At 25.0% G+C, this 17,655-nt stretch overlaps 1 protein-coding gene across 1 annotated transcript in view; it reads right to left on the reverse strand.

The window, feature by feature from the left end:
- The window catches only part of LOC117170508, a 92,740-nt gene extending 76,462 nt beyond the window's left edge, over nt 1–16,278 (reverse strand). The window contains exons 1-4 of the mRNA XM_033357279.1: nt 15,879–16,278; nt 7,529–7,975; nt 4,207–4,399; nt 3,918–4,026 (exon numbers count right to left, since the gene is read on the reverse strand). Coding sequence (XP_033213170.1) covers nt 3,918–4,026; nt 4,207–4,399; nt 7,529–7,975; nt 15,879–16,109 — 980 coding nt within the window. The 5' untranslated portion in view covers nt 16,110–16,278. The remainder of the gene's footprint in view (nt 1–3,917; nt 4,027–4,206; nt 4,400–7,528; nt 7,976–15,878) is intronic.
- Nucleotides 16,279–17,655: the final 1,377 nt, after the last annotated feature.

Raw genomic sequence — 17,655 nt, forward strand, 5'->3', positions numbered from 1 at the left:
GGGTCGAGAGATTTTGTTACGGTTTGTTACCGATGTGTTTCCTTTATTCGTGTAACAAAGAAACCAAAAAGAAATCTGGTGAGTGAAAAACGAACCTAGCCAATAACAACTTTTAAAAAAGGCAGTGAATTTTATTGATTAGAGGAAAGTCAGGGATTTAGAAAAAAATATATATAAAAATTCAGGAAATTTTTATGACTTTATAGAATTAATTTGTATATTTATAACTTGTATTTTTTTCTTAAGTTTCTTCTTCCTGAAAATTATATTTTTAGTTATAAATTTTATTGAAAATTCGTCTTTTTGGGTTGAAAATGTAACTTTTTGGGAAATTTGTCTTTTTAATTAAAACATTCACCCATTTCCGAAGAAATTTCACATTTCTAGGAGAAAAATGCAACTCTTTTGCTGAAAATTTAACTATTTTGTAAAAAAATTACTTTTTGTATAAAAATTATATTTTGGTGTTCAAAAGTCAACTGAAATCTTTTTTGGTTGACGATTCAACTTTCCCTTTAAATTTGTCTTTTGGATTTCAAAAATTCATCTATTTAAAAATAAATACCATTTTTCTTGGACACAAATGCAACCCTTTGTTTGAAAATTCAACTTTTTTTTAAAGTCTCCTTTTTAATTGAAAATTCGACTATTATTTTCAAAATTTGTCTTGCCGATTGAAAAAAAATCATTTTAGTAGATATTGCATCTTTCTTGGATAATAATGCAAATATGTGTTTAAAAATTCAACTATTTTGTTTAAAAAATCGTCCGTTTTCGTTTAATTTGTAACATTTCGTAGAAAATTTAATTCTTGCTTAAGACTCATATTTTGGTATTGAACATTCAATCTGAAACATTTTTTGAGGACTAAACTATTTTGTCTAAAAATTTTGATGGAACCATTTTTTCAAGAATACGTTTTTTTGTTGTAGATCATATTTTTGGTTGCAAATTCATCTCTTTTGTTGAAAGCTTAACCATTTTGTTGAAAACAGATCTTTTTTCATTGAGTAATCAACTACTTGGGTAAAAGTTCAAATACTTTGTTGAATTTTTTTATGAAGGTTTATGTTTTTGTTTCAAAATGATTTTTTCCTGAAAAATCATATTTTTTAGTTGAAATTTTAATTTATGTAGAGAAAATGCTTCTTGTGGCTCGGAGGTTCAACAATTTAGGTGGTTTTTTTATGACAGAAAAATCTTTATTTGTTTAAAACAAATAAATGAAATTTCAAAATTTTACTATTTGTATGTAAAATATTGCCTTATTTCGTTTATATCATAAGTTAAAAATATTACAAGATTAAAATGTTCTTATTTGAATGTTAATGGTTAGGGAAAAGAAAATGTGGTCTAGGTAAAATTTAAAGAACAGAATCTTAATCTTGTAACATTTTTAACGTAGAATATTTCAGAATCGGAATAAAACAATTTCAAATTAAGTATTTCCTTGCCTTTTGCAAGATTTTTTTCCACATCCGCAACTTTCGCTGACCAATTAAAATTCCCTGACTTTTTCCCGATTTTCAGGTTTTCACTGATGCACGGCCACCTTGAAACATGGACAGGCAAGCTCATTTAAGTGAAAAATGGTTTAAGCTAGGTGCTCGAGGGGTTGACCATTCGAATTTTGAGGGCATACTGAATTTCAAGATTTCAAAGACTTAAACATTTTTTTGAAACATTTCAATAGATTTTAAAAAGATTTTAATAGCTTACACGATAATTTTCATGATTTCATAAAGATTCCAATATATTTTACAATTATTTTAATGATTTTACAAAGATTTCAATAGATTTCACAAAAATTTGAATGATTTCGCAAATATTTCTATAGATTTGACAAAGTGTTCAAAAAGATTTGAATGTTTTCAATGATTTCAACTGATTTTACGAAGATTCAAAATATTTCAGTCATTTCAGAAAGATTTCAATGATTTTACAATGATTGATTTCAATAGATTCACCAAATATTTTAATGCTTTCACAAAGATTTCAAATATTTCACGAAGATTTCGACAGACTGCGCAAAGATGTTATTAATTTCAGAAAAATTTTAATATATTTCACAACGATTTTAATTATTTCACAAATATTTTAATAGATTTGACATAGATTTGAATAAATTCACAAAGCTTTCCAAGATTTCAATTATTTCGATAATTTCATAAATATTTCGAAAGTTTCGGAAAGATTTCAATAATTTCACGAAGATTTCAATAGATTCCACAATATTTCAATAATTTTATAAAGATTTCAATAATTTTACAAAGATTGCAATAGATTTCAAAAATATTTGAATCATTAAACAAAAAATTCAAATTAATTTAGAAATATTCGAAATGATTTAATAATTTCAGAAACATTTCAATAATTTCACAAATATATTAATAGATTCCACAAATATTTTGATGATTTCACAAAGATTTCAATAGATTTTAGAAAGTTTTCACAAAGATTTCACTAATATTTCAATAGATATTACAATGATTTTGTAATTTCACAAAAATTTCGAAATATTTCATATATTTCAATGATTTCGCAAACGTTTCAAATAACTGAACAAGGACTTCAAATATATAAATGATTTCACAAAGATTTTAATCGATTTCACAAATATTCGAATGATTTCACAAATATTTCAATAAATATTACAAAGGTTTTATGATTTTACAAAAAGATTTCAAAATATTTCAATGATTCAACAAAGATTTTAAATGCTCTAGCAAAGGTTTCAAATAATTTAACAAAGATTTAAAATATTTAAATGGTTTCACAAAGATTTCAACAATTTCAAAGTTATTTCAAGAGATTTCATAAAGATTTTAATACATTTTACAAAGATCGTAATAATTTCGTAAAAAAATTTTAATATATTTCACAAAGACTTTAATGATTTAACATATATTTCAATAATTTTAATTATTTCACAAAAAGTTCAATATAGTTCAAAATGATCTTAATGATTACAACAATGTTTCAAAGGATTTATTAAAGATTTCAATCTATTTCATAAATATTTCAATACATATTTCAAAGATTTTATGATTTCACAAAGATTTCGAAATATTTCAAAGATTTCAATCATTTCACAAAGATTTTAAATGCTTTAGTAAAGGTTCAAATAATTTAAAAACGATTTAATATATGTAAATTATTTCACAAAGATTTCAACAAATTCAAAATTATTTCAAAAGATTTCACAAAGATTTTAATAAATTTTACAAAGATCGTAATAATTTCGTAAAAATTTCAATATAATTCACAAAGATTTCAATAATTTTAATGATTTCACAAAAAGTTCAATATATTTCAAAATGATCTTAATGATTTCAACAATATTTCAAAGGATATCTCAAAGATTTCACTCTATTTCATAAATATTTGATTGATTTCACAAATATTTCAATAGAAATTGCAAAGATTTTATGATTTTTACCAAGATTTCGAAATATTTCATAGATTTTAATGATTTCGCAAAGATTTGAAATGATTTCCCAAACGTTTCAAATAATTCAACAAAGACTTTAAATATTTAAATGATTTTACAAAGATTTCAATCTATCGCAAAATGATCTTAATGATTTACAAAATATTTCAAATAAGTAAGAATTTTTTGTAGGTCTTACGGTCTTCATTAAATTAAAATAATGAAAACGAAATTTAAAATGATTTCACAAAGATTTCAATCGATTTTGCAAATATTTAAATAAATATAACAAAGCTTTTATGATTTCACAAAGGGTTCAAATAACTAAACAGAGATTTTAAATATTGCTATGATTTCACAAAGATTTCAATAATTTCACATAGGGTTTCAAATGATTTCACACCAGATACACCAGATTTCAAGATTACTCAACCCCTCGAGATAAATCCAAAAGCAAAATTGAAATACACTCGAAAATAATAAGTACCTTGCTACTTTGTACCACGTTTTTGTAAGAAGACAATAACGCGTAACAACCTTACTGAAGGAGCCTTTACCAATAGATTTTTCGCCGCCGACAACGTAAACACTGTAGCCTAGAAATTTGAGAAGATAAAAATATTATTTACTTATTTCGTCTATGTAAATTAATTTTTTTTACTAATAATCGAGGAAATAAATTACGTTCTAAATTTATTTAAAAAAAACAAAGTGGATACAAATTTAGAAAAAAGTTTTTGTTCAATTTAGATGAAAAGAAATTATTTCTTACTTGCCTCTACCCAAAATCTGTGAACCAGCAAGTGCAAAAGCCTTAATTCCATCTGAGATTTTCGATAATACCTCTAATTTATTGATAGTACCGTCCCAAACAAACACAATCGTTTCCTCTCCAGATTCAGGAATTGTTACAAAACCAGTAACACATTGCAAATATCTGGCCTTATTGTTGATTTCAGCATTCTTGAACTAATTTCGTGAAAAGCTTAATTTACTATGAATCGTGAAAGAATTTAAAATCAAATTTACAAAAGAAATATGATATGGAAATTTAAAGCAACTTCAATTCTCAGGAAAGAAAATTGTTTACACCTTTCAACTGAGAAGCAATTTTAAATTCAATAATAAAAACATGCTTCGGTTTAATCACAACTTAGTGGCCGTCCTTAAACTACGTTACAATTTTTGGGCTATTTTTTACACTCAGAAAAGATTTTCTACCAGAACAGATAAATACCCCCCCCCCCCCCCCCCCCCCCCCCCTCCCAAACGAATTTTTAACAATAAAGTTAATTTTAAAAAAAAATTGTAACCAATAAAGACAATTTTGCTATCATAAGATGAATTCTAAATCCAAAAGGACGAATTCATAACAAAATGAATAACAAGCTGAATAAAAAGATGAAGTATCAACTTAATGGTCGAATTTTCTAAACAAAAAATATCAAAATTCAAACAAAAAAAGTTCCATTTTCAAGACAAAAGGCACACTTTTTAGAAAAGAGTTTTAAAAATTAATTTTCATTTAAAAAATTAATGTTCAACCAAAAAGGACATATTTGTAACCCAATAGTTGAATCCTTCATACTTATTAAAATTTACATATGAAAAAATTAATTTTTATCAGAAAATTTTTTTTTTAAAGTTAAATTTTCAAATGAATGAGGTTAATCTTTACACAAATGTTAACGAAGTAATTCTACTTTTAATTAAGTAGTTGAAGGTTCAAGCGAGACAGACTAATTTTTAACCAAAATGTTAAATTTGCAACCAAAAAGGCCAAAAAAACACGAATGTTTAACAAAATAGTTCAATTCTCTAAAAAATAGTTAAATTTTTAGCCAAATATTAGAATTTTCAACCAAAAATATGACCATTAAACAAAAGAGTTTATTTTAGCCAGAATAATTAAATTTTCTTCCAAGCTTTTAAATTTCTAAGCTGAAAACACGAAATTTCTAGCAAACCAGCTAAATTTTCGACCCGAAAGTATAAATTTCCAACTAAAATGGTGAATTGTCACAAAAACCAAAATTAATTAGAAAAATAGATTGAGTTGAAAACAAATAGTTGATTTTTCCACCATTCCACCAACAATGATTAATTCAGAACGAAAAAAGTAATAGTTAAATAAAATAGTCAAAAAGATGAATTTTCAAACAAGAATATTAACTTTCGAATAAAAAAAGACGAATTTTCAACGAAATACAAGAATTTTCTATCAAAAAGTAGGATTTACAACGTATAAAGGATCAATTTCTAACCAAGAATGGGATAGTAGAATTTTCAAATAAAAAAATTAATTTTTAGCAAAAGAAAGAGAGTTTAAAAAAAAGTTTAATTTTCAAAAAAAGAGGTAAATGTTAAAAAAATTTACATTTAAGAAAGTAGTTTAACTGTTAACCAAGTAGTTGAATTTTCAACCAAAAAATATTAATTTTTAACCAAATACTTATATTTTCAACCAACAAAATTAATTTTGCACATATTTTTAATTGAATTTCAACAAAACACATATTTTTTCAACATAATTGTTCAATTTTAAAGATTTCTCTATAGAGAAGTAGAATTTATCACCAAAAAATATTGTTTTTCAATAGAAAAAAAGTTAACTTTGCTACGGAACGGATAATAGTTGAAATTTCAGCCAGATAATATTTTAACTTGAAATAAAAAGCAGTTTATTGTTTAAACAAGACATATTAATTTACAACAAAATAGTTGAATTTTTAAACAAGAACTGAACCAGAAGAAGAATTTTTTACTAAAAAGTACGAATTTTAAATAAAATACATGAATTTTCGGCGAAATAGTTCAATATTTAACTATAAAAGATCGCAAATAAAATAAGGAATATAAATAAATGAATTTTCAACAAAAGAGTTTAGCATTCAACCGAAAAAAATTATTTTTTTAACGAAGAAAATTAATTTTTTTAAAATGGAATATTTAAACTTTTAACCTAAGAGATGGATCTTAAACCAAAAAACAAAAACAAGGAATTTTCAACAAAAGATTTCAGCATTTAACACAAAAGATGATTTTGTAACCAAGAAAATTAATATTTTACCAAAAAAGACGATTTTTCATCCAAATATATAAATTTTCAAGTAGATCAGATAAATTTTCAATTAAAAATCTCAATTCCACAAAAAAAGGAATAGTTACATTTTTAGATAAAAACATTAATTCTTTTTAACAATTTTTCAACAAAATGAATCAATTTTCAGCCAAAGATACGAGTTTTCTACTAAAATGATGAATCTTAAGCAAATCAATTTTCAGAAAGAGTTTAACTTTCAACAGAAAAGACGATTTTTTAAGCAAGAAAATTAATATTCTAAAAATGGAATATTTAAACTTTCAACCCAAGAGATGAATCTGAAAAAATGAATTTTCAACTAGATAAGATCAAGTTTCTATTAAAAATATCAATTTTACCAAAAATGGAAGTTACATTTTCAGTTAAAAACATTAATTCTTTTTGAAAAATCCACAAAATAGATACATTTTCAGCGAAAGATATAAATTTTCTAGTAAAATGATGAATCTTAAAAAATTAATTTTAAACAAGATTTCAAAATTCAGCCGAAAAGACGATTCTTTAACCAAGAGAATTAATTTTATAAAAATTAAATATTTACTTTTTTAACCCAAGAGATGAATTTACAAGCAAAAACGATTAATTTTTAACACAGTAGTTAGACATTTAACCAAGCAGCTGGATTTTCGACCAAAAAAAATCAAGCCAGACAAATTTCGGAGCAAAAATATAGTACACTTTTCAAACAGAAGTAGTGGAATGTTCTTATTATATTCTCTTTAATTTAGTTCACATTTAGTTTCTTGAAAATAATATTAAAAAAAAGAATTCTTTAGAAAAATGGGAAATTTTCTTTTTCGCAAAATTCGCAAACTTTGTTAAAATTCATCATCAGGAAACGTACTAAATGTTATCAAAGTTCTGTAACATTACTTCCACTGCCCCTCACTCCAACCAATCGTGTTTTTGTCGTGCCCCCTCCCCTCTTAAATTGGTAATGTAGTTTATGAAAGACCCCTTCCAATAATTCCTGAATTTCAAACTGTAAAAGATACCTTCGAAATCATATCCTCTTGTGTCACTTCTGTTAAGTTATTCTTTTGAGCCCATTCGTTGACAATCTCCTTGAGATGAGCTTCCGAAGATCTTAAATTCGGATTTGTGATGATCATTTGAAAATTAATCATTGGCAAGGCAAAGAGTAAGTCTTTTGGTATGCTTTCAAAGATGTCCAAGCACATAGCAAAGGCTGCTTTTTGCAAATCCTCACAAGCCAAACCTTCAGCCATCAACCATATATCCAGGATATGCATTGGATTGAACCAATTGGTTACAATAATATATGATAAACAACTGAGCAGATCGTCGGCTAGGAAATAAAGAGCTAGCCGAAATAGTTGTTGCAGTTCTTCGAAATTATCACCTTCATACTTCTTTAAAGAGTCATTAACGACGAATCCAACTGCAAATGGTTGTTCAGAATTTAGACAAGTCAGGAAAACCTAGAAAGACAAAAAATGAAAGTGCTTTATAAAATAATAGCATAGATTTTTAACTTTCCTGACCACGAAACACGCGCGTGATTATTGAATGTTATCATACCTTAGGTGCTACATTGTACTGAACTCACAAGGGGAGACATATTTCAATTATTTCACAAAGATTTCAATGATTTCATAAATATTTTAATAGATTTCAACAAATTTAATAATTTCATAGAAATTTCAATATATTTCTCAAAGATTTAAATAATTTCACAAATATTTCAATAGTTTTTACATATATGTGAATCGCATCACAAAGGTTTCAATCGTTTAACAAATATTTCAATAAAGTCACAAAGATTTAAATTATTTTAAAAAGATCTTAAACGATTCCAAATGTTTTGTATAATTTCATCAAAATTTCAATATAATCTTCAGAGATTTAAATGATTTCACAAAGACTTTACAGATTTAAATGACTTCACAAATATTTCAATAGATTTCACATATATATGAATCACTTCAAAAATGTTTCAATAAGTTAACAAATATTTCAATAAATGTCACAAAAATTTCAATGATTTTAAAAAGATCTTAATAGATTTCATACAAATTTAATAATTTCATCAAAATTTCAATATAATCCTCAAAAATTTAAATGATTTCACAAATATTTCAATAGATTTTACATATATGTGAATCACTTCACAAAGGTTTTAATAAGTTAACAAATATTTCAATGAATGTCACAATAATTTAAATGATCTTAAAAAGATCTTAATAGATTTCACAAAAATTTAATAATTTCATCAAAATTTCAATATAATGCTAAAAAATTTGAATGATTTCACAAATATTTTATTAAATTCATAAAGATTTCAAATTCAAATTAGCTTAAAATTAATTTAAAAAATACAGAATCTCTTTCAATATTACCAGGAATCTAAAGAAGTTTTAAAAATCTTGAAACCTTTTAAAATCTGATGAAAACTTAAAGATTTTACTTCTAAATATACATTTTGTTTTCGGTTTTTTTAAACCCTTTTAAATTTTTAATTATTTTTTAAAAACTTCTAAATGTCTTTTAAAATAAGTCGAATTTTTCCTAAAATTATTTTATATAGTCAAGGAGTTATGAGTAGATTCTTTTATAATTTTCAAAACATTTGTACAAAAACTTTAGAGTAGAATATTACTGCCTCTATAACTGAAGAATCATTTACAATTTAAATAAAAATTAAATATTTTCTCTTTTAGGGGCCGTCCGCTATTTTTGGACCCTTCATTATTACGTAAGCTTCTAAACATTAAAAAAATTAAAACTCCTCATTTAGAAATTTCGATTTACGAAATTCTAGAAGTCTCAGAAGAACGAACTAAAAATAGTGTCTCGGGCGTGTAGGTTTTCGCTTCGAGGGGAAACACTTTTTTTATTACAAAATAAAAATGCTGAATACATAATTAATTGTTACAAGTTTTCGAAAATTTGCAGGAAATTTTTTTTTACGGGATTTTATAAATTATTAGGAAAATTACGAGAGCTTAAAAAAACTTAATTACTTTAAAACTTATCAAATTAAAAAAAATCAAAGAATTAAAAAAATTGCCTTAAAATCTTTCATATTCTTTTTTTGGCATTGTTGTTATAAACAACTGCTTTATATTCTTCCAGATTTGTTTATGAAGTTTTTGGAAATCTTTTTAAATATTATATATTTTATCATGAAATAAAATTATTTTTTTGAAAATTTTGAATAACAAAATCGATTGCGCAAAAATTTCTAATCTTTTTTCATAAGTAAAATGAAAACAGCCACTAAGTCATATTCATGCATTTTCGCAACCAATAAGGTTTTCAGAAATATTAAAATGATATATTTACTTTTCTGGACCTAGTATTAAAATTTTTTGACATAAAAAAGCTTTTACACTAAAACGTTTTATTTTTGGTCCCCCCTAAAATTTTAAATGAATGGATTAATATCCTAAGATATTTTGTCTTTGAATTTATCTAGAATGTCTCATTTATACGGACCTCATAAATTTGAGATAAAGTTAGAAAGTCTTGCCAATTATGGGAAGTACACATTTTCTGAATTCTTGATAATTTGTAGAGGTTTAAAATACTTATAATTAAGAAATTGATCAAAATAATCCATTTTTAAACAAAAAAATGAGTTTTCAACTAAAACAATCAATCTTCTACAGAAATAGTTGCATTTTCAACAACAAAAATAATTTTTACTATGAAACATAAATTTTCAACCAAAAATTTAATAATTAATTTCTAAGTTATGAAAATCAATGTTCAAACAAAAGAAAAAACGAATTTTCAACCAAAAAAGATCATTTTTCAACCAAAATTTGAATAATTAAGTTTACAGTCAAAAATGAATGATCAACTATTTTACTATCAGTTGAAGAAAAAAATTATTTTCAAACAAAAAAGAAACGAATTTGCAATAAAATAGTTAAATTTTCGGAAAAAAATTCCTTTTCACCCAAACAAAAGTTTTCAATCAAACATCTCATATCTTGACCAAAGAAATGATTTTTTAATTAAAATGATGAATCTCCAATACAAAAATTAATTTTCAATAAAAGAGTTTATGTTTTAACCAAGTCAATTTATTTCAAACCTGAAAGATGAATTTTCAACTAAAAATATGAATATTTAACTGGAATTCTTGAATTTTCAATCAAAAAGAAGAATGTTTAAACCATGAGATTAACATTCGAAGAAAAAAATCATTTTCTACCAAAGAAAGTCGATTTTCTATTAAAAGTTTTGAACTAGAAAAGGTCAATTTTCAACTCAAAGTGGAACGGTTAAATTTTTATTTCAAAAAATAAGCTTTCAACCAAACTGATACATTTTCAACTAAAATAAGAAATTTTTAAGTGGAATAGTTAAATTTTATACCTACGAAAAAGATATTAAAACAGTTGAATTTTGTATAAAAATAAAGATAAAATTTCACACAAAAATAAAATATTTAATTTTCCGTTAAATATCTAACTTTGTGCTTGGAGTGAGGTAATAATTACTGTAATTTGGCAAAATAATTGTTTGAACAAATTAATAACTTTTATAACTACCTTTTCCTATATTAATGCAAGATAGTTCCGGTCTTTTTTGAAATTTCTAACTTCTTGTACACTTTTTACACATTTAAGTAATGATTAATGCAAGTTAACAGACATTATTGTTTATAACTATTTTACTTTGCTATTTAACTTTGCTTTAGCTTTTTAGTTATGAATAATAATTAATAAGGATGAGAGAATAATTTTTTAAACAATCCATTTCTTTTTATCAATATATTGTACTCTGAAATAAAGCAGCTATATTATAATAATTCGCTATCAACTAAAAGTAACATATTCCTAATTGTCTCTAAGCGCAAACATTTATTTTAGTTCATGACGTTCATTCTAAACAACCTTTAACACAACAGAACAAAAAATTGTAAAATAAATTAATTTTGAAACAAGTATATACAAATTTTTACGGAAATATAGGAAATTTTGACAAAACATGGAATAGCTAAACTTTTAGTTTCAAAATCAATTTTCAACCAAATATAAAAAATTTTCAAGAAAATAATTCAATGTTCAACCCTAATGATGAATTTTCAACTAAAATGATGAATCTTCAACTGAAATAGTAGAATTTTCAACTAAGCACAAAATTAATTTTTACCAAAAAAGATAAACCGTTAAACAAAAACTGAATAATTAAATTTTAACTTTGAAAAATTAATGTTAAAAAAAATAGATGAATTCTCAATTAAAACTATTAAATACTCAATTGCAAGAAGTTAGATTTTCAGTTAAAACAATTACTTTCCACAGAAAATCTACCTTTAAAAAAAATAGTTACATTTTCAAACAAAGTGATAAATTTTCAACTAAAATTGTAAATCTTTAACAGGAATAAATGAATTTTAAACCAGGAAGATGAATTTTAAACTAAAATTATGAATCTTTAGTTAAAATAGTGGAAATTTTGACCAACTAGATGAATTTTCAACCAAGAAGATTAATTTATACCAAAAAATCTGCCCACTTCGCTGGCACAATCTCATCACGCACTACGCGTGCGACTTGCTTCGCTCGATATTATATATATCGCGCTACGCGGTCGATCTTTATACAGACTTTTTGAAAGTAAAAGTATCGACAACAGTAATTTGGTGATTGTGAATTCTCTTTTGTTAAAGCTCCTTCGGCTTTAACGAACACATACTCATTACGTATCTCATGCTTCGCACTCGAGTTAATCCCTGAAATTTTATAGCATTCCCATAAATTTATATTATTATAATTCATAACTTGTATTGGTATTAAAGCAGACGCAGTTTCAATGCCCCGTTTAAAAAATGCGCATTCTTTAAAAAAATGTGTTATTATACATTTTATTGCAACTTTTAAGAACCTTTGAAATACTGTGAAAATGTTGCAAGAAAAAATGTAATTTTTGGATTTTCCATTATTTTGTATGCTGTAAAAGTAGGATTTTTTATTTTTCAAGAAAATTCAAAAAGTTAATATAATACTCTAGTAACGCATTTAGGAATCAAATTTTTTCATATCGTCCGTTATATGACTTAAAAGGTTCGTTCTCGTGTGTTTTTTGGAATTTTACAAAATGCTACAACTCTGGTAATTTTTGGTTTTATGAAAAAAGTCATCAAGATATGTTGTTCAACTTTTTGAATAATATAAATTGCCTAACAGAATTTTTTGAATTTTCAAGAAAGTAGTCTCAAAACATTCAAAATGCGCCACTTTTTGACTTTTTATCAAAATGGTGGACAAACGAACTTGGCCTTTAGTTTAGGAAACTAAAAGAGTGTACCAAAGGCCAATCTAATAAAATTATTTTTTCAAAAGTTAACGTGCTCACAGACAGACAGGCATACATAAATACAGACAGATCGACAGAAAGACACATTCGTAAAAACATATTTTTCGGATCCAGGGGGTCTCAAAACGTGGACCTCTGACCGCTACTGGGTGGGTCAAATTTTACACAAATTTAATACCTTCTCTGATGAGATTGTAAGAATGATTTATTTAGCATGAATAATTTTTTGATAGTTCTGTTTTTGGTTTTAATCTTTAAAAAATATCATTAAAAACATAAAAAATTACATTTTTTGAAACCTCACACACGAGACGAAAAAGAAGTTAAAACACAAAAGATGAGTTAAGAATGTGCCCACGCAGCGGGCAGTTTTTTTTTACTGTTAATGATATTTTTCATGGTGAAAACCAAAACTACGCATCCTATCAAAAAGTGGTTAATGACAAATTTGTAGATATTTTTCAAATGCACAATTGTTGCTTTGTCATCTTTTACCTTATTTTGCACAGTTTGGACGAAAAATGTAATTTTTGAATTTTTCATTATTTTGTATGCTGTCAAAATTTGAATTTTTGATTTTTCAAGAAAATTCAAAAAGTTGTTATGACTGGGGGTCAAATTTTACACAAATCTAAAACCTTCTCTGATGAGAATGTGAAAAGATGACTTTTTAAATAAAAAGATAATGTTTCAACCAAAAATTGAATAATTAAATTTTTAGTTAAAAACTGAGTGTTCAATTAAAAAGATGAATTTTTAACTAAAAGTATTGAATGATTAACTGGAATAATAGTTACACCTTCAGTTCAAAAAAATAATGATTTCAAACCAAAAAAGTTTCGACAAAATAATTAAAATTTCAGGAAAAAAGTTACTTTTCATAAAAAAAATGTTTCAATAAAATAGATCATATTATTTCAATCACAGGAACGAATTTTTAATTAAAATGCTTAATCTTTTTCAAACAAAAAATTAACAAAAGAGTTTAACTTTCAAGCAAGTAATATTATTTTCAACCTAAAAGATGAATTTTCAACAAAAATAATAAATATTTAACTGGAATAATTAAATTTTCAACCAAACTGATGAACTTTCAACCTAAATGTGAGCTTAAATTATGAATTTTCAACTGCAATAGTTGAATTTTATACCAAAAAGATGAATTTTCAAACATAAACATTAATTTTTTACAAAACGCCGAATGTTTTACATAGTACATACATTTTCAAACAACCAGTGTGTTTTATAAATGAAAAATATCAATTTTGAACCAAATAGTTGGATTTTCTTCCTAAAAAGATACATCTTCAACCAAAAATAGAATGATTAAATTTTCTGTTAAACGTCTCATTCTTAACAAAAAAAGAAAACGGATTTTCAGAAAATAATTAAATTATCTACAAGTTAACTTTGAACCATTTCGTTGAATTTTTTACTAAAGAAAAATGAATTCGCAACGAACAACGTAACATTTTCTAGTCTAATTCAGCAATATTTCTTCTTTGAAATACTACTTCTAGTCTAAAAGCTATTTGAAGTACTTTCTTTATCTAAAATTTAGAAGATGAAACTTTCAAATTGTGACAAATTCTGACTTGGAACAAGGATGCTTTTAAAGTCCTTTCTTCTAAATCCGAATGATAATTCATTAAAAAAATGTCTTGTTCCAAATGAAATTATATTTAATACGGAAACTCTCTGTCCTAAAATAAAAACAATAAGTATTTTCTGAAATTCCCTGTCTAAGTCAGGATATAAGAAGTAAATGAATAAAATGTGATACATCCATTTTTTGAAAAAATAGAAAAAATTTATTGTTTCTGTATGTTTGAAACATCATCAATCCGACTGTTAAAAAATAGAAATTGCAAAAGGTTTTTCTTATAATTGAAAACAGTAAACATTTATTAATAAATCATTATTTAATTAGAGTATAAACTGAGATAATTTGACATATATGTAATCATTGACAAGTCATTCTTAAAACAACGAAAACTTGAATTTTTTCGCGATCAGAGGTCAATTCGGACAGAAGGAGACTGATAGCAAAAAATGTGCAATTGCAATTTTTTCTTTTACACTTTGGATAAGGTTCGTGCTGTAATACAAAACAAAAAGTCATTTACAGACCTAATCCTCCTACCTACTCATACTTATTCCATTCTTTGTTTTTATCTCAACTGTAAGATAGCTTTTTTTCAAATTAATATTTGTAAAACATTGGCAAAAGAGTCAAAATAAATTACTTTGTAAAAAATACAATACTATTTGAAAAATTATTCTTCCTGATGTTTATTTATTATTTGATTTTAACTAAAAAATCGAACCAAAATGCAAGATTTCAGAATAAAAGCGCAACTATTTAGCATTAATCTAAGAGAAAATAGTCACAAAAAAGAATCAATTGTTTAAATAATTACGCCTGCTAAATTGCATTTTTACCTGATTATAAGTACAATTGCATCATTGAGAACCTTAGACTAATTGAAAAGTGGATAAAAGTCGAAAATTATAGAAAAAACTTAAATTTTCTAGCATTATTCTAAGAGAATATTTAATGAATAATAATAAAATGTTTAAAAAATTATTTACCTTAAATTAAATTAATTTTTGGAAATAATTGTTGAAACAATAATATATTGTCTAAACAATTGATATAAATATCAGCAGAAAGTACTTTTTTTATTATAAACAATTTGTTTTATAGAAAACGGAAAAATCATCATTACCGCCAAAAACTCTTGCGAAATAGGTGAAATATGAAATTTTATGGGAAATACGTGTTAAACTTCATGGGGCTTGTGGAATCTATTATTATTATAAAAACAGTTTCAAAATAATGAAGAGATATTAATAGAAAATAGAATTGAATGAATATTTTGGTTAATATTTTATAGATGAATTATTTGCACTGCCGAAACAAAATGACTCGAGAATGTCAAGGAAATTATTTTTTAGTCCTTTTTAGCTGCATTTGCCCTAAACTCTACTCTGACATTTTCCTGACCTTTCGTTTCAGCAGATGTTTACAAAGAAAATTAAATTCTAAACCTTGAAAGTGTCTAGATTCGCTTCCTGGTGTTTAATCTCGAGGTTCTCGCTTGTGCTATCAGAATAGTCTCCCGTAAAAAGGTTGTTAAAAAACAGAGAATATTTAGAGAGCCTGCTCCTGCTCTCTTCAAAAGATTGACCTTTATATATTAAAAACACTTTATCTTTATCTACAGCTTCAGTCAGTTCCGGCGCCGGTTCTGAGCATTTCTTTTTTGTTGGCAATTCCATATTATAACATTCGTGTTACTCTTCGGTTTCAATTTAATTGGATTATTCACTTACAAATCCGGCAGTGTAAAATCGTTTACTTTAAACAATACAACGATTATAACTATTTAATGTAAAAAAACAAGTGGCCTTTTGTATTGCCAACATAACCTCTTTCTGCCAGCTGTCAAGTGACCGAACTGAACAGAAGTCTGAACACGGAAAAAAGTTTGAGAGAAGCTGTACCATACATACCAACATTCAGTCACTCAACAGGTACAGCTGCAGCGCCAAATGCGTGGAGCGGCGTGCGTTTTAAACTCAGTGTGACATAAAGTTTTGAGCAAAAAAAAAACTAAATGATTTATGAAAAATTAATTAATTTAAAATTTGAAAAAATATATTAAAAAATTTGAAAAAACTCCCGGTTCTACATGATCATCATCTGAACTAAACAAAAAATTCTACTATAAGAATGTCCTAAAAAACCAAATGAGTTACAAAAAATTGTTAAATTTAAAATTTGAAAAAAATATTAAAATTTTTTTTTTAAACTCCCAGTTATACGTAATTTCTACATATAATAAACAAAAAATGGTACTAAAAATTTTCAATAAAAAAAGCTAAACAAGTTATAAAACAATGTTTATATTGAAAAAACTGTCGACCCTTGTGTTTTTCACAATTATATAAATAAAAACATATTTTAAAAAATACTGCAAATTAAAAATATATATATATATAATTAGAAGAAAATTAAAAAAAAATAAGGGTGAAAGCTTCCAAATTTTGTCGATAGAATTACAAAATCAAATTAAATGCAAAACAGATATCTAAAGTAACTAAATATGCAAAAATAAATAAATAAATAAATTACCAAACAAACATTTTCCGAATTGGAAAAACGTTACCACATCGAAGACGTTTACGAAGAAGCTGTAAAATGGACACAACTATAATTTTTTGTTTATTATATGGGAAGATCAAGTATAACTGAGATTTTTTTTAAATTGATTAAATTTTTTAATATATTTCGTTCCAATTTCAAATTTATGTATTTTATGAACTCATTTCGTTTTTTTCTACACATTTATTTGAAGTAGAATTTTTCGTTAGTATATTGAAGATCACGTACAACCGGGAGTTTTTTAAATTTCTAAACATATGTATTTTAAAAATTTTTAATTTATCAATTTTTTATAACTTATTTTGTTGTTTTTTTTAATAGAATTTTTTGTTTATTATTTGCGAAGATCACGTATAACCAGGAGTTTTCTAAAAAAATCTTAATTAAAAAATTTTATTTTTTTATTTTTTGAATGTTTTTAAAAATGTTTTTTGTCTTAATACATTTATTTCGTATTTAAATTTTTCTATATGTAAATTTTTTGAAGCATTTTTTTCTTGTAGAATTTTTATCACGCAATTTTATTACCTTCTTAGCTATCTTCGATTTTCGGCGAACGTTCATCTATTACATATAAACGAACATCTACAGTTGAATAAAGTAAATTCTTGAAAAGTAGGTCTTTATAAAAGCTTTTTATTTTTGTTGTTTTCGATCCGA

Source organism: Belonocnema kinseyi, chromosome 4 (genome assembly GCF_010883055.1).
Source record: "Belonocnema kinseyi isolate 2016_QV_RU_SX_M_011 chromosome 4, B_treatae_v1, whole genome shotgun sequence".
Classification (NCBI taxonomy): Eukaryota; Metazoa; Arthropoda; class Insecta; order Hymenoptera; family Cynipidae; genus Belonocnema; species Belonocnema kinseyi.